Source organism: Muntiacus reevesi, chromosome 9, assembly GCF_963930625.1.
Source record: "Muntiacus reevesi chromosome 9, mMunRee1.1, whole genome shotgun sequence".
Classification (NCBI taxonomy): domain Eukaryota; kingdom Metazoa; phylum Chordata; class Mammalia; order Artiodactyla; family Cervidae; genus Muntiacus; species Muntiacus reevesi.
The window spans coordinates 29,683,480-29,702,582 of NC_089257.1; the positions used below are offsets into that span (position 1 = coordinate 29,683,480).

At 36.9% G+C, this 19,103-nt stretch overlaps 1 protein-coding gene across 1 annotated transcript in view; it reads left to right on the forward strand.

The window, feature by feature from the left end:
- DCDC1 (doublecortin domain containing 1) overlaps positions 1-19,103 on the forward strand; it is a 423,479-nt gene that overhangs the window by 233,515 nt on the left and 170,861 nt on the right. The window contains exons 16-18 of the mRNA XM_065944379.1: positions 1,562-1,622; positions 13,490-13,624; positions 14,033-14,190. Of these exons, the coding sequence (XP_065800451.1) occupies positions 1,562-1,622; positions 13,490-13,624; positions 14,033-14,190 (354 nt within the window). The remainder of the gene's footprint in view (positions 1-1,561; positions 1,623-13,489; positions 13,625-14,032; positions 14,191-19,103) is intronic.

The following is a 19,103-nucleotide window of genomic DNA, read 5'->3' on the forward strand; positions in this document are numbered from 1 at the left end:
CAGACACATATACACACATCCATTTACACACAGAGGTTAGACTATGGACAGTAAAAACTAGAGACCTACAGATTTTGTTTGATTTGCACATTAATATAATATTTGTAATTAGTCATGAGCTTATAGAAATAGGGAGATTTCATGCAAAAAATTACTGATCTTTATTGAAAAACACAGAATGGGCAACACTGAACTTTCATCCTCTCATGACACCATTATTCCTGCTCTGGATGGAACATATACCCTCCAGTTTGCTGTATTCTTCACAATTCCCAACAGCAGACCTCACATTAGTTCTAGCCAGCTTCATTTATTTCTGTTACCAGTCTTTAATTACCAGAACCCTTCATATTTCCTCACATCTCTGCTTTCCTCTCATGTTCTAATTTCATTTTCTTTTAGTACTGTCTTGTTCTTTATCCAAATTTGACATTTAAGGCTTACCCTTGCCTACTCTTTCTAACCCATACCCCATTTATTTAATCACCAAATCAGTTCTTCTTTTATAATACTTCAAGTACATAGTCCTTTCTTTCCTTGGCTCTCATCACTCTAACTCAATGTTTTCCAAAGTCTGGTCCATAAACCACACACATCCAAATTCCCCAGAGTGAGTTCTTGTGATTGGAATCATTTTTGATACCTACTAATGTATATTTTTGGGAGTCCAGACTTAAAGAATCAAAATCTCTGAGGATATGGGCCTGGAGACCTACATTATTAATAAGCACCTATCCCAACATGCCCAGAAATTTCACGTTTTCTTATATAACGTGGGTGTAGGTGAAAGGCTAATGTGCACTGAACCACCACGTACCTTTACGTGCTCTGCCTAGATCATATAGTTCCTTGCTTTAGAATAGAGCATTACCTGACACCTCTTATTCTCAACCATTGATGCTTCTGTCAAAACTCTGAGGCAGTAGGAAAAGTCTTGTTTAACATCCCATTACACTTAATTTAATTCATTTGTCCTATCTCTGTAAGGTTTCTAAATATTAATGAATACATGATGAGTTAATTTAGGCATGATTAGCTTCATCACATTTTAGTTTTTCTTTCCTACTCAGACTTAGCTCAGAAAATCTGATGTTCCTTAATAAAATTTCCTAATTGTTTGAGAAATAGGTGCCTGAGGTTCCTAATTTTCCACAGTATCTTTTTTTCTTCTCATCTTCTGATTCCTTTTATTTAATTTAGCCCCCTTCTTTCTGTCTCACAGAGGATCATTTTTGGGGATGGAAATTTCTATAATGTTCTTATTGACTCTATTTATTCTCTAGACCCTTAATCACTGTTGCCATTGGTTATACACACACGTGCACACACACATACACACTCATTCACACACACCCGCAGAATTTTGGGTACTAAAGCAATTAGGTGTCTTAGGAAAGGCTTTAGCTGCTGAGGTAGCAGTGATGGTAGTAGCGTGGTAGAATCGTTCGAATGTGTGCAGTCCTCCTGCCAGACTGTGGAAAATGATATTTCTACTTTAAACCTACAAACGTTGTTAATGTGGAGAAAAGTTGTCAATCTCTAAATTACATTTTCATTACAGACACAAAGGAGATGATTCTCAGAAGTGGATGTTTGGAACTGATGGTTGTATTTATTCTAAGGTAAGGACTATAAACCACAACTTTATTTCAAAATTTTTTTCTTTTTTTATATTCTTATAAAATGCACTGTCAGTTATTGAGAGCAAGAAATGCTTTTTCTGAACAAATGATTTCACTCTGTTTCTAGAAATTTAGAATTTAACTCAGTTTGACTTAACAGTTTCCTCTGAAGTTTTGCTTGACGTAAAACAAGTTTTCCAAAGCCAAATATAATTTTCTTCAATTCATGGCTGTGATACAACCTAGAATTTTGGGGCATCAATTTCCTTCTATTTTTAAAATAAATGTATTACTTAAAAAATTGAGCTATAATTGATGTATAACATTATCTAAGTTCAAGGTGTACAATGCATTAATTTGTTCCATATATATTGAAATAAGATTACCCCATAGCTAACTCCAGACATACAGCACTGTGTAAGTTTAAGGTATAGAGCATACTGATTTGACTTATGTACATCATGAAATGATTACTGCAATAAGTTTAGTAAACATCCATCATCTCATACAGATACAAAATAAAAGAAAAAAAGAACTTTTCCTTGTGATGAGAAATTTTAGGATCCATACTGTTAGTAAGTGTTATATATAGCAAGCAGTAGCATTAATTATATTCATCATGAAGTGAAAGTGAGGGTTGCTCAGTCGTGTTTGACTCTTTGTGACCCCATGGACTAAAGTCCATGGAATTCCCCAGGCCAGAATACTGAAGAGGGTAGTCATTCCCTTCTCCAGGGGATCTTCCCAACCCAGGGATTGATCCCAGGTCTCCCTCATTGCAGTCAGATTCTTTATCAGCTAAGTCACCAGGGAAGCCCAAGAATACTGGTGTGAGTAGCCTATTCCTTCTCCAGAGAATCTTCCTGACCCAGGAATTGAACCAGGGTCTCCTGAGTTGCAGGTGGATTCTTTACCAGCTGGGCTACCAGGGAAGCCCTTATTTTGTGCATTAAATCCCTAGTACTTATTTATCTTATAACTGAAAGTTTATACCTTTGACCACTGAAAGTTTGTACCTCTCCCTACTCCTCGCTTCTGGTAACTGCAAGTCTGATCTTTTATTCTATGAGTTGTTTGTTTTTGAAGTGTAATTGACTATAACACTATGTTAGTTCCAGATGCACGACATAGTGATTTGATATTTCTATACATTACAAAATGATCACCACAATAAATCTAGTTACCATCCATCACTATACAAAGATATCATATTATTATTGATTGCATACCTCACACTGTGCATTTCATTCCCATAACTTATTTTTGTAATTGGAAATTTGTATCTCTTATTCTCCCTCACTTACTTCACTCATCCTCCCCAACCCTCCCCTCTGGCAATCACCTACTCTCTGTATCTGTGACTCTGATTATGCTTTGTTATGCTTCTTTGGGCTTTCCTGGTGGCTCAGATGGTAAAGAATCCACCTGCAATGAGGGAGACCTGGGTTCGACCCCTGGGTTGAGAAGATCCCCTGGAGGAGGGCATGGCAACCCATTCCAGTGTTCTTGCCTGGAGAATCCCCATGGACAGAGGAGCCTGGCAGGCTACAGCCCATGGGGTCGAGAAGAGTCAGACATGACTGAACAAATAAGCACATACACACCCACACCCACACACATGCTTGTTCTCTGGTTTTGTTTTATAGATAACACATATTAGTGATAATATGTGATATTTTTCTTTCTCTGTCTAAACTTTTTCACTTAGCATAATACCCTCAAGATTCATCCATGTTGTCACAAAAGGCAGAATTTCCTTCTTTTTAATGGCTGAGTAATATTTCATTATATACATATACATATATATGTATAAATATATATATGCCTGGCAAAATAAAATATTGTTTTAGAAGTCAGGAGAGTGGATATAGCTGAAGAATGTTAGGGGCTGAAAGGGGCTATGAGGAGCGCTTAGGTGTGTTGCTGTTCCCTTTCTTGACCTGGTTGTTTGGTTAAATAGGTATTCACTATGTGCAAATGGATTGAATGTACACTTATCATCTATGTATTCTTCTGTATATGTATTGTATTTATAATTACAGTGCTGTTCACCTGAAATTAATGTAATATTGTAAGTCAACTATGTTTCCATTTGTAAAAGTTTGCTTTAGTAAAATGAGATTCTCCTTGACTACTCAAGATTTCCTTCCTGGTTCTGTGATTCCAAGTCTAGATAGAATGTTAATCATCAAGATTTAAGAGAGGCAAAAATTAAACTAATCACATGGTATCTGTTAGTGTTTGCCTGAGAATCCCACCATCATGATTTCAGAAATGCCAAGAATCAAAACTGAAAATATATGGTATATTATTTTTAAAGTAGTACTATAAAAAGTACCATAAACTGGGTGGCTTAAAATAGCATGAATTTTTTTATCTCATAGTTCTGGAGGCTAGAAGTCTGAAGTCAAACTGTTTGGCAACCCTGTGCTCCATCTAAATCCTCTAGGGAAAGATCCTTCCTTGTCTCTTCCATCTTCGGGTAGTTCCAGGCATTTCTTTATTTGTGGCAGCTTAACTCCAATCTCTGCCTCCATCTGTACATGGCCATCTCCCTCCACGTCTGAGTCTTCACATGGTATTGAATTCTGTGTGTGTCCATGTTCAAATTTTTCTCTTCTAATAAAGACATGAGTCATTTTATTTATTTATTTATTTTTGCTTGTTTTCTTTTTTTTTTAATTTTAATTTTTTATTTTTTCAGTGGGTTTTGTCATACATTGATATGAATCAGCCATAGAGTTACACATATTTCCCATCCCGATCTCCCCTCCCACCTCCCTCTCCACCCGATTCCCCTGGGTCTTCCCAGTGCACCAGGCCCAAGCACTTGCCTCATGCATCCCACCTGGGCTGGTGATCTGTTTCACCATAGATAATATACATGCTGTTCTTTCGAAACATCTCACCTATGGACACCTTATCTTTGACAAAGGAGGCAAGGATATGCAATGGAAAAAAGACAACCTCTTTAACAAGTGGTGCTGGGAAAACTGGTCAACCACTTGTAAAAGAATGAAACTAGAACACTTTCTAACACCATACACAAAAATAAACTCAAAATGGAGTCATTTTAGATTAGCACTGATACCAATGACCTAATATTAATTTGATTACATCTGTCACAGTTACAAGTGCCAAGGGTTAGGACTTCAACATACTTCCATACTTTTTGCAAGAGACATGATTCAACCTATAACACATAGCATGGTAGTTATCACTTTATTCCCTCACAGTGCCAAATCCACAGTTCATTGCTTGGCACCTGCCTTGGGCAGCCTCACAGCAGAGTATTACCAGTGGGCCCCTTCTTGTGAGTGGTTTCCTTGAGCATATTCCTTGTGAGTGGCTTTGTAGTGAGGTGTTAGCAGTTAGGTACCTCCCTGTAGAGATGACTTCCTCTGGTGCTCCAAAGGCATATTCACAGTGAATCCTGCTGTGCGCTGCCTCAGCGACCACTTCAACATCTAGTGAGTTACAGCTGTGCCCTCAGTGGGGTCTGGATCTAAGCCATGGGTCAGGTATCTTCCTTGGGCCTTCTGTCTAAGGCCTAGGAGTACTGGGCTCGCTACCTCTGCTATTCATATATTCTTTAGTGTTCTCCTGAACTTCTCAGCTCTCATCACTTCATGGCAAATAGAAGCAAAAAAAGTGGAACAGTGACAGATTTTATTTTCTTGGGCTCCAAAATCACTGCAAACAGTGACTGCAGCTGTGCAATTCAAAGGCGCTTGCTCCTTGGAAGAAAAGCTATTACAAACCTAGACAGCGTATTAAAAAGCAGAGATGAAAACTGGTCAACCACTTGTAAAAGAATGAAACTAGAACACTTTCTAACACCATACACAAAAATAAACTCAAAATGGATTAAAGATCTAAATGTAAGACCAGAAACTATAAAACTCCTAGAGGAGAACATAGGCAAAACACTCTCTGACATAAATCACAGCAGGATCCTCTATGACCCACCTCCCAGAATATTGGAAATAAAAGCAAAAATAAACAAATGGGACCTAATGAAACTGAAAAGCTTTTGCACAACAAAGGAAACTATAAGCAAGGTGAAAAGACAGCCCTCAGATTGGGAGAAAATAATAGCAAACGAAGCAACAGACAAAGGATTAATCTCAAAAATATACAAACAACTCCTGCAGCTCAATTCCAGAAAAATAAATGACCCAATCAAAAAATGGGCCAAAGAACTAAATAGACATTTCTCCAGAGAAGACATACAGATGGCTAACAAACACATGAAAAGATGCTCAACATCACTCATTATCAGAGAAATGCAAATCAAAACCACAATGAGGTACCATTACACACCAGTCAGGATGGCTGCTATCCAAAAGTCTACAAGCAATAAATGCTGGAGAGGGTGTGGAGTAAAGGGAACCCTCTTACACTGTTGGTGGGAATGCAAACTAGTACAGCCACTATGGAGAACAGTCTGGAGATTCCTTAAAAAACTGGAAATAGAACTGCCATATGACCCAGCAATCCCACTCCTGGGCATACACACTGAGGAAACCAGATCTGAAAGAGACACGTGCACCCCAATGTTCATCGCAGCACTGTTTATAATAGCCAGGCCATGGAAGCAGCCTAGGTGCCCATCAGCAGACGAATGGATAAGGAAGCTGTGGTACATATACACCAATGGAATATTACTCAGCCGTTAAAAAGAATTCATTTGAATCAGTTCTAATGAGATGGATGAAACTCGAGCCCATTATACAGAGTGAGGTGAGCCAGAAAGATAAACACCAATACAGTAAACTAACACATATATATGGAATTTAGAAAGATGGTAACGATAACCCTATATGCAAAACAGAAAAAGAGGCACAGATGTACAGAACAGACTTTTGAACTCTGTGGGAGAAGGCAAGGGTGGGATGTTGTGAGAGAACAGCATCAAAACATGTATATTATCTAGGGTGAAACAGATCACCAGCCCAGGTCGGATGCATGTGACAAGTGCTCGGGCCTGGTGCACTGGGAAGACCCAGAGGGATCGGGTGGAGAGGGAGGTGGGAGGGGGGATCGGGATGGGAACACATGTAAATCCATGGCTGATTCATGTCAATGTATGGCAAAACCCACTACAATATTGTAAAGTAATTAGCCTCCGACTAACAAAAATAAATGGAAAAAAAAAAAGCAGAGACATTACTTTGCCAACAAAGGTCCGTATAGTCAAAGCTATGGTTTTTCCAGTAGTCATGTACGAGTGTGAGAGTTTGACAAGAAAGAAGGCTGAATGCCGAAAAATTGATGCCTTTGAATTGTGGTGCTGGGGAAGACTCTTGAGAGTCCCTTGGATTGCAAAAAGATCAAACCAATCAATCCTAAAGGAAATCAACCCTGAATATGCATTGGAAGGAGTGATGATGAAGCTGAAGCTCCAATACTTTGGCCACCTGATACGAAGAGCTAACTTGTTGGAGAAGACCCTAATGCTGGGAAATACTGAGGGCAGGAGGAGAAGGGGATGGCAGAGGATGAGATGCTTAGATAGCATCACCAACTTAATAGACATGAATTTGAGCAAACTCTCGGAGATAGTGTAGGACAGGGGAGCCTGACATGCTGCACTCCACGGGGCCTCAAAGAGTCAGAGAGGACTTAGTGACTGAACAAAAAACAAATTTCCTGTCACTCTAGTCCTCTGTCGCTAATAGCTTATATTAAATGTTCCTGTTCAAAATACTGTGTGCCTGCTGTCTCTGTGTTGGACCCTGACTAATAAATATAGTACCTTTCTTTCTCTAGTGTTCTAGAAATTGAGCTGTTATTCTGTTGCAACTTATATCACTTTAGTAGTTTGAAGTGTTTTATAGAGTTTAAGTTGAAAAGTTACCATAACAACATTTCCCTGACTGCCTATTTGTTGTTGGCACACTGGGTAAAATCTCAACCACATTCTCTAATTCAGCCAGGACTATAGAGTTTTAGTTTTGTTCCTAAGCAGGAATTTTGACATAGTCATCAAATGTCAAAGCATTTTAGTAATTACTACCTTTAAAGATTCTCAGACTCATCCCAGCTGTCTTCTTATCTTGTTTCTGACTGCAGCATATTACTCACTCAGAATGAGTTTCTAGGTTGTTGGAAAGGAAGTCACAGAAAGACCAGAGCTTGTATGTCTTTGTTAAAAAAAAAAAAAAGTGGAATTTTGAAACTTTGCCAAAATATCCCTCCAGCTCCTTGGCCTGTACATGCATGTGAGGACCTTGTTCTGATGCATATCTGAATAGAGCTGACTCCTATTGCCTAGGAACATAGTTCTATCCCATATAAGTATTGCCCTTCCCACCAACAGATGGAAAAGTAAGACCAAGGTTTAAATGTATGCTTTTCTCTCTCACAATTCAGGTACAGAAAACACCCACTTCTACTCTGCTGTCCTTTAACCCCTCCTTTTCTTGCAACTTATTATTTTCTGACTTTTCACAACACTTCTATTGATAGCTAGCAAATAACTCATACTTTTGTGTTTGAAACAAATTATTTTAAAGCGAATTTTGATTCTAAAATTTTTAATGTGCCATTCACAAAAGTAATTGCTTATTTTTAAAAATTATAGTTACTCTAGATTCATAGAGCAAAGCTGTTTATTAATGAGGCATTTCATTCTTTTAGGGTTTTAGAAATTTTGATTGGATCTAAATTTAGTCATATCTAAAACTATATCCATCTAGTTAATCTGAAATGGAGGATAATTTGATAATTATCTGCAGCTGGATCATAAATAGAACTCATGCCATTCATTAAGACAGAATTACTGCATTAGGCTGTTAATAACTAATCTTGGCTCCGGTACTTCTTTGCAGTGTGGCCTTAGGCAAGTCATTTAACCTTTCCAAGCTTCAGAGTGTTTGTCTGCAAAATACAGCTATTAATACTAGTATTTTGAGTATTTGGCATAGATTCTGGTCTATCGATAGATACTGGCATATCAATTCTGGCTAAATGATCATTTGTAACTATTAGTGATAGTAATAATGAACAAATTTAAATACAGTATTGCATTTTATTATGTTGTGCTTACCTGGATAATTTTTTCTTTTCATTATTTTTAAAGTTAACCATCTCTCTATTCATTTGCAAAAAGATAAATTACTTTTTTATACAAGTCACCAGTTTCAACTAAGTTAAAGATTTCAACTTAAACATGGAGCCATAAAACATCTAGAAGAAAGCTTGCATTAAAACATCTAACCCAGAGTAGTGGTGAATAGACATCTTTATGTATATGCAAAAAAGGATAGAATCCATAAAGGAAAAGACTAATAGCTTTGAATACATAAAAAATTTACAGCGTTCTAAATCTAAAATGCATTAGCAAAAGTAAACAGGAAAATATGACAAGTAGGGAAAAATCTTCACAATATAAATATTAGAGAATGAGATAATACATTTAATATATAATAAACTTGATGCAGCACTGTTCAGTCTCTAAGTCATGTCTGACACTTTCTGACCCCATGGACTGCAGCACAACAGGCTTGCCTGTCCTTCACCATCTCTGAGAGTTTGCCCAAATTCATGTCCATTGAATTAGTGATGCCATCTAACCATCTCATCACTCCCTTTTATTGCCTCAATCTTACCCAGAATTGGAATCTTTTCCCATGAGTCAGCTCTTCATAACAGGGGGCCAAAGTATTTGGAGCTTCAGCTTCAGCCTCAGTCCTTCCAATGAGTATTTAGGGTTGGTTTCTTTTAGGATTGACTGGTTTGATCTCCTTGTAGTGCAAAGAAGTCTTCTCTAGCACCATAATTTGAAAGCATCAATTTTTTGGTGCTCAGCCTTCTTTCAGGTCTGACTCTCACAGAAGTACATGACTACTGGAAAAACCATAGCTTTCACTATATGGGCCTTTACAGGCAAAGTGGTATCTCTGCTTTTTTAATATGTTGTCTAGCTTTGTCATAGCCTTCCTTCTAAGAACCAGAATCTTTTAATCTCATGTCTGTAGTCACTGTCTGCAGTGATTTTGGAGCCCAAGAAAACAATATCTGTCACTATTTCCACTTTTTTCACTTCTATTTGCCATGAGGTGATATTACAATAGAAAAGGATAAGTACTTCAATAGAAAAATAAGCAAAGGACATGAAAAGGAAGTATATGACAAAAGAAAAATTAAAAGAGTCAAGCCAAATAAAGGAGATCAGCTTCACTAGGAATTAAATGTAACCAATGAGATAGTCTTTTTTCCCTATTAATTAATGAGGAGACATAAAGCTAGTAATAACCTATATTGATAAAGATGTGAGAAGACAAGCATATTCATTCCTTTTTTTGTATTTGAGTTTTTAAAAATTTTATTTTATTGGCATTATATCTATTGCTGTGTAACAAATTACCCCCAAACATAGTAATTTAAAACAACAAACATTTACTATCTCCCAGTTTCTGTGGGGTAATCTGGGAATTGTTTAATTGGCTAGTTCTAACTCGGAGTCTCTCTCATGAAGCTTAAGTCAAGGTGTCAGTGGAGGTTGCAATCATTTGACAGTTGACTAGGCTGGAAAATCTGCCTCTTAGCATGCTTACATTTGTCCAGAGGCTTCAGTTCCTTGGCACATGGGTTTCTCTGTAGTCCTGTTCAAGCATTAGCTAGTGATCAAGAGAGGAGGAGAGCAAAATGGAAGCTGTGCTGTTTGCCATAATCTAATCTCAGACATAACCTAATACCATTCTGCCATCTTCTTTAGTCACATAGACTTATTCTTATATAATTTGGGAGAAGACTACACAAGAATCTGAATATTAGGAGGCAGGGAACTTGGGGAGCCATGTAGGAGACCAGTACATTATTACTAAGGAGCTATTTGGCAATATTGATCAAAATCTGTAAAAGAATACATGTTCTTTGGACTTAGTAATTCCACTTACAGCAACTTAACCCAAAGAATCAATTAGGAAGAGAAGGGGATGACAGAGGACAAGATGGTTGGATGGCCTCACCGACTCAATGGACATGAGTCTGAGCAATCTCCAGGAGATGGTGAAGGACAGGGAAGCCTGGTGTGCTGCAGTCCATGGGGTTGCAAAGTTGAACACACTGACTTACTGAACAACAACAACAACTGCTATGTCTATCAGAATGTTAGACACATCGTGGCTCTACCTTTCGGGCCCTTCTTTACCCATTTCATTGGATATATATTAAGTTTCCTCATGTTCCAGATACATCTTCTTTCCAATATGAGGGCAATATATCTCAGAAGTAAGCTTAAAATGTTTTTACCTCTATTAGAGGATGTGAAACATGCAACTACCATCATGATACAAGGGGTTGAAACATATGTAATATCATGTCCCACTACTCATGTTTCTCTCATATTGATAATATTGTGCTCTTTGTTGCTGAATTTTGGCTTTGGTGCTTTACTATAGGATGGATGTAAAATAATGTATTTCCCTTTTTCTGTCATATTTACTTCAGTTGAATTGTCTTGGACATTTCTAAGACAGTCAGAACTGACACAAGACCAAATAATATAATGAAATAAATATGACACAGCTTCAAGATAAAATGAGGATCCTATTTTTTTTTTTTTTTACATTAAAAAAAGGGGACTACACAAGGGTCTGAATATTAGGAGGCAGGGAACATGGGGGGCCATGTAGGAGACCAGTACATTATTTCTAAGGAACTATTTGGCAATATTTATCAAAGTCTGTAAAAGAATACATGTTCTTTGGACTTAGTAATTCTACACTTACAGCAAACAGAGTTTGTACAACTCCACACAAACAGAGTTCGTAATGTTTTCGTGTTAGCTTAGTGATTCAAAGGACTTTTCAGGTGGCACTAATGGTAAATGAAGCTGCCTGCCAATGCAGGAGACCTAAGCAAATCCAGTTTGATCCCTGGGTCTGGAAGATCCCCTGGAGAAGTGCATGGCAACCCACTTCAGTATTCTTGCCTGGAGAATGCTATGGTCAGAGGAGCCTTGGCAGGCTATGGTCCATGGGGTCACAAAGAGTCGGACATGACTGAAGTGAATTTAGCACAGTGATTCAAAATCTTTTTCCAAGATTATCTGATTAGTATACACCACAAAGACACTATTTTAAATTGGGCCTTTTAAAATGTATTTTGTAATAAAAGCATAAATGCACATGATAACAATTAATATTTGAAAAAAAATGCTAATGAGAAATAGTCTCTTCCTCTCAAATGCATATTTAAAATTTTGGTAGTCACTTATTGATTAATAAAAATTTCTATTTACTTTTTAATTTTAATTCATATTGTTTTCACCTTTCTTCCTGACTTTTTCTGAACCCCTCCCTCTTTTTTATCTCCTTATTCTTGAGATATACTCTATATTTCTATTTTTAATTGAATCTCTTACATTAAAAATAACTTTATTGAAATATAATTAACATACCACAGAATTGAAGTGTGCTGTTCAATATTTTTCAGTATATACATAGGGTTTTGGTTTCATTACCACAACCTAATTTAGAGCATTCATATTTAGTTATAGATTTTGTAACAAAGTGCAAAGTTATTTAATATCTCTTTTTATAGAATAATACAAGGACCTTAGTACTCTTTAGTTATCTAGTGAATGCTTCCTCATATTTTTTGTTAAAACTTGAGTTCTACAGTTTAAAAAAGAAGTTTATATAATACTTTAGGCATCATATCCAAGCTTTATGAAGTAGTAAACAAGCTGGAGGAACAAGTTGCTTTACCCTCCCTATTTTGGCTTCCTCATCATTATAATGTGACCAATAGTCACACCTTTCAAAGGGTTGTTTCAAGGATTAAAATGTAAATATGTTATTATGTGGTAAATTACTTTGATGTACTGGTAGACTTCAAGTATGTGCCTTGATAGGCTATCCTTGAGTTCATGGAACAGAAAATGTTCAGATTACAGTCTCTTTAATCTATTTAAAACACCAAGTACAATGTATGGAAAAAGAGATGGGCTAGGTTAACATGCATAAAGTACAGGTGGGTTGAAGGGCCACATTACCTGAGTCTCTGATATAGATCCATCCTCTCTCAGTGTGGCATCACCCTTCCTTGCTGTTTATGTGGTTACCGGGACCAGAGTTGAAATTGGGCCTAACAGATGAAATGCACGTGAGACACTGACACACACTTGACCCAGGAGACAGCTGGTGGCAGGTACACTTGGCCAATAGCTGTTCTCCCCAGGTGGCCTGTGGGCAGCTGTGGATTTTATCCAGCAAGGATCCAGAATGAGAGTTAGCAATGGGTGGTCAGTTAAAGATCTCACGATTGTGTGTCTCATGCTTAATTTACATCTAGTATACAGTAAATATATGTTGTTTTGCTTGTTATTTAGTAAATTATGACTATTAAATGTCTATTTTGTCTTTCTACTCTTTTCTATCTATGTTCATAGACATGCTCTAATTACTTTCTGTCTGACACTTCTCAGGTTACTAACTTATTTATCTATGCTTCCTGTGGCTAATGAAGCTCATCCATCCTATTTGTTTTATTGTCTTCCAGAGCAGAATTGAATAGTCCCCCCAAATAGAGCAACTGAAAATTACATGTACATAAGTTTACCTTTTATGTAGCAATAACTCAGTAAATGTTAGCCATTTTTATCAGTATATAGGATGGCTTTAGTGTTCAGCAGCTGAGTTAAACTCAATCAGATCTAACAACAAATTAGAAATCTTCGTATGAAAGTTATTTGTCTTGATTTTGATCTGAAATTGACCATAAAGTACAAAACTTATTAGCCAGATATTTTCCTATTAATCTAATTTATCCTCCCATCATTCCAGTTGTATAGATTTTTGGCTGTTGCTTACAAGGCTGGTAGTACTGTTTTGTTTTGTTTTTTCCCTTCCCCACAGGCTTATCCTCAGTTTGTTCTGACCTACCTAGAGGAGCTAAATGTACAAGTAGATGTGACCCAGACAGAGTATCACCTTCACCACGGTGCCTGGACCACAGCTCATCAGGAGCATGGCAGCAGCTTTGCAGAAGAGGTCAGTGTAGTGAGCCAGAGGCAAGACAGAGCCAGATCTCTGAAAGATATTTTGAAAAGAGGAAAAATGTTTGGGTTGTTTTCAGGAGGAAAGAGTGAATTCACGAATTAGTGTTATTGATATCGAAAATCATATCCATTACATAAACATCTATTTATATACTTATATTCATGTAAACATCTATGTGTATATTTATATAAGCATTCTTTTTGTTAAATAAATGGGGACACACTAGCTTTTCTTAGGACTGCCTTCTTTTGTTCTGGCCACATACCGAAGGTTTATGCGCTGGATGAAGACAGCTGAAGGAACCATGAAATGTGCACTGTTAAATTTTTTGGCATATATAGTTTAGACATTTCCACTCAGTGAAAATTAGCTACATAATTCCTATATTTCACTTATTAGGTTCTACAAAAAAGTGCCAGTATCCCTGATTTGCAGCAGCTGCCAGAGCCTTCAGACACCCACTTAATGCCAGAAGGTTCTCTCGGGGAGCCAGGGCAGCCGACAGTGGCCCTGGTAAAGAAACTGGAAGAGAAGCATCCTCAGGCTTCTGCTCAGAGGTAGGACACTGACAGAATGGAGCTTTATTGCTCAATGACATTCGCTGTTTTCCTTCAGTTTCATGTGAGATTGCTTTCTTGAAGATTATTGAAATATCTCAAAAGCCCCTTGGCTCTCAAGCACGTTGTTTTCGGGTCACATTTGATGAGGAGAGGTGACATTTATGTGTATTTCATTGAAGACTGATATATGATATTGTCTATTAATATAAGTATACTTAGAAGGGTTACTGTCCTGGGATCTCACTGAAATATTCTGAAATAACATAATTAGTATAAGGCAGTGCAGAGCATATATATCCGATTGTGAAAATATCAAAAGGTCTTAAAGAAGGGCACACTCATAGACAATCCTTTCTGTGTTCCACAAGAAGAATATTGGGTTAGACCTAGGGCTAAGTGCATGACAGATGGTCTTAAGTAGTGATAATTTAACAAATTGATATAATTCTATCACTAGAATCAAACTAACATCAATTATTTTGCTAACTGATTGAAAAGCATCCTTGATTGGAAAATGGATACTATTTCTTTGGTCTGCTTCATTTAATTGGAAAACTAAAATTTATCATTATTATTTTTCTAGGGCTTAGTGTTGTCAAGCACAAAATGACTTTATAAAGTCAATTTTATGCACTTTATAAAGTGCAATTTCAATAGACACTTGTTTGAAATTAACTACTGATTGAAGTACTCTTAAAGGAGTAATACAGTTCTTATACTCAGTAAAGTTCAAGATAATACCTAAGTTTAAATATTCTAATAGTATATAGAAATGTCAATTGAAAAAGGATTTTAATTTCTTTGTTACAAAGTTTTTTCATCTTTATTGAGACATAGTTGGCACATATTAATAACACTGTGGAAGTTTAAAGTGTGCAATGTAACTTTATTTCAATTAAAAGCTATCTTACATTCTTAAATTATGTATTCCTGCCTCAGTGTTCAATAGGAGGGAAATATTTTTTCCTTGATATTTTGCCCCTTCAATTTATTGTCTCTAAAGTATTTATCCCTCAAATCCTTTGATTCTGTTGTTTCAAGTAAGAGAGGGTGCAAACAAAACAACAAGCTTACTATCTTACTGTTTTATAGTATGGGGGTGTCCTGAATCTATATGAAAACCTGTGTTCCAGGACCTCCTCCCCCGGTGTTTGCTTTCCAGTTGTACATAAGGTTCTCAACTCTCTGATGCTCCCCGACACAATCACAAGGCTTCAGCTACATATCCAGGCCACTTTCTATCTGGGTCACCAGGATATAAGTCCCTTAGGAACAGTCTTTGAAGTTTTCATGTAAAACACTGGAGACCTGAGGAATTAAAATACTGTTCCATGAGGTCGTTTTTGGTCTGTCTCTGTAGGTTCACTCAGCAGCCATTTTTACTCTACTCTTCTTGAGATAGTGTTGGGGGTTCATCATTATCCTGGGTTCTATTCAAGGAGGCACAGTTTCCTCCTGCCCTCAGATTTCCAAAACCTATGTGGGTTTTTTGTGTTTGTCTCATGCTGGCCCTCATGGGTCACTGTGCAGGAACCAAAGTGCTAATTCACCTACTTCCCTATAGCTTCCCAAACCTGGATTTTTCTTTTTTTTTTTTTGAGGGCGTGGGGCTTTGGGTAGTTTGGGGGTTTTTCTAACGTTTTCTGTTGTATCTTCCCTGAAGCAGTGTAGTCTGATTATGAAACTTAGGAGAAAAGAATACAGTACTGTATTAGGTAATGTGAGACAAATAAACAACAAAGCTGTTAATCACAGTTAATTTACCACAGCACTTGTTTGAGTTGTTAGAATAAAATGAGACAACTTTAAATTTCAGGAATGTGGTAAGTACTCAATAGGTAAAGTTGTGAAAATGTTCTGAAAACAAATAGGGATAGAAAAGAATTTTTAATGAAATTTGTACTTAGATGTGTGATTTTTTAGTCAATAGAAATTGACTGGAAAATATATTTTGGATTTTATTTAATAAGAAATTTCCTAGGGCCATTTTGTTAGTGAGGGTTCCTCAGGGTTTGTGTCTCAGGATACAGTGACTTTTCCAGCCTTCTTTTTTTCTTTTTTTTTTAAAGCCACAACGATTTATGTGTATTCTTTTCTCCACCCCCACAATCTACCACAATAGGTGTAATTTATGTTTCTCTCCTCTTTCTGGTCCTTAACACAGTTATTTTGAATAAAGAGTTAATACATAAAGCAATTACTTTCCTCCTGTTTTGGAAGGAGTTGTTGGGCAAAATTAGAACATGGTATTGAACTTGGCCTATTGGCTGCTTTGAATCTTAGGTTGTCTTGTTAGGTTTGCATATTTTCCAAATATAAGAGAATCAGTGCATTATATTATCACAGCCTTAAAAAAGGCATCACATTGTTTTGTTCTTTTTAATGAAGATTTTATGAAATAACATCATGGAAAAAATAAAGAAATAATGTGAAATGATACGAGTTGTGGAAATCGGGAAAAAATAGAATACTAGGGAAAACATTAATGAGAAAATAGTCTGAAAGAAGTATATATAATTGAAAAGAATAAAATGATATAAATGTGTAAACTTCCTTAGAAGTAGCCAAGGAAGGAGAGAATCAGAAGTATCCAAATTTAGGGAAAGACAGAGAGGTAGATAGTTACTAGCAGGTAATATATGAAAAGGGAAGATAGCATTTGATAGTTAATAACATATACTGACTTTGCTTAAGTGCTTTGTGTGCCATATTTTCCAGTAACCTATGAGGAATTGTTACCAAACCAAACTTGGGTTCACTTGCCTGGATGCAGTAGAGTCCACCTGCTGACACTGGGTCGTGGCAAAGCAAAAAGAAAGAAAAGAAAGAAAGTGAAGTCACTCAGTCGTGTCTGACTCTCTGTGACCCCATGGACTGTAGCCTCCCAGGCTCTTCCATCTATGGGATTTTCCAGGCAAGAATACTGGAGTGGGTTGCCATTTCCTTCTCCAGGAGATCTTCCCAACCCAGGGACTGAACCCTGGTCTCCCACATTGTAGGCAGACGCTTTACACCAGGGAAGTTGTGGCAAAGCAAAGTGCAATATTAATGCAGGGCACCAAGCAAGGAGTCCAAGACAGCTAATGCTCAAACCCTCTGATAGGTTTTAGGAAAGCATTGTTAAAGGCCAGGTGAGGGAGGGGAATTGCAAATATGTGATCAGTTTGCACACAATTCTTTGATTTGGTTGATAGTGAAGTAACAAGGTGGTGTCATATTTTCGATTCTCTGGCTCCAGTAGGTCTGGGAACTACCTCCTCATGGTCATCAGGAAATTAATATCTTCCGCTTGGTGGGGGTTTAATATCTACAAAGTAAGTCAGGAAATGTGTTCCAGACACTATTATCTAGGAACTTCAGAGAACTGAAACAGAGGATATGGAGGGGAAGAGTCTATCACAGGAAGACCCCATAGGGTCCAGCCCCATTACAGTATGTATAACAGAGGTATTAATCTCTGTTTTACTGATAAGGAAATTTAGGTATAGAGAGAATAAGTTATTTGGCTGAGGCTTCCAGCTGTTAATGGCAATTTAAGGCAGGTCTATTCACATCTTAAGTGTTCCTCTTAGCCTCTGTGCTATTCTGCCTGACCATTCATGTTCTTATCTTAATGATTATTCCACATTTTTAGCCTTTCAAGTGGGGCCTATTATTTTGACTGGATGTCTTAGAAAGGAATCTTTAAATAAGGTGGAATAGTTAATGCAATGATAAAAGATATATCAATGTATACAGCTTTCAGTGAAGACTAAATAAAAGGTAGAAAATATTAAGGGAGACTGTAAACCCCTGATTTCATAGATTTACTGATTTAGAGGCTTGAACTTGAATGGATTTGAGATTTTAAAAATCCTCTTCCTATTATTATAACTATAACTTGTCATGATTAACCAAGGGATTTCACACCTTGAGTGGTGGTTCAGTTCAGTTTTGTATATACTAAATTTGGTGACATGTAAGAGCTGTCATTTGTTGAATACTTAGCATATGCCAAATTCTATTCTAAGTACTTATTTATTCTTGTAACAATGTGATAGACTGATCTACTTATTGTCATAATAACCTGATGGTGGAGGCACTCTTATTATCCATAAAGATGTAGCCACTATGGCTCAGAGAGTTTTCAGGATATGTCTAGTCATACAACTAGTTAATGGGAGAGATGGGATTTGAACCCATATCCACTTGGGTCTATAGACAGTGTTTTTAGCCACTGTTTTATTCCTCATTCCTAGTAACTATTATTGTATTAATTTCATAACAGAATAGAATGTCATCATATGAGTAGCCGTATTGTTATTGCTAAAATTTTATGTGTATTACATCATAAAAGATTTAATTAAACTATTGCTGTTTTGATTGGTATATTATTTTGAATTATAGTCTTAAAAAAAACTGCAACAATCATCACAAACCAGGTCATCTACAGAATCATTTCATTTAATATACATTTCAAACACTTATAGAAAGCAACTAATTTTTTATCTTTTTTTTGAGTGTGGAAAAATTCTTTTTTCCATTGAAGAGAAAGGAAAATCTTCTACTGTGTTATGCCTTTCATGTAAGATTCTTAGTACATAATGGGTTATATTTTTTTGTTTGCTTGAAAACATTTTGCTTTCTCTGTTAGTGAGATACAGAAATGTGGCTCTCTTCTTGGGTAAAGTAAGTTGTGTGTACATTTAAGTCTAAGTTTAGTCCAAAGTAAAAATAAATGCCATATTCTGGCATCTTTGAGTGTGTGGAATGTGTTTGTTTACCTTAGTTTATCCAGTGGAGCCCTTTCCCCTTATTTAAATTGAATAGGGGGTGGGCAAGGACTGGGACAGCCGACAAAGCACCCTGACCCAGCTTGTCACCCAGTGACCTGTGAGAAGGAAATAATGAACTGTGAGTAGCTGTCATCT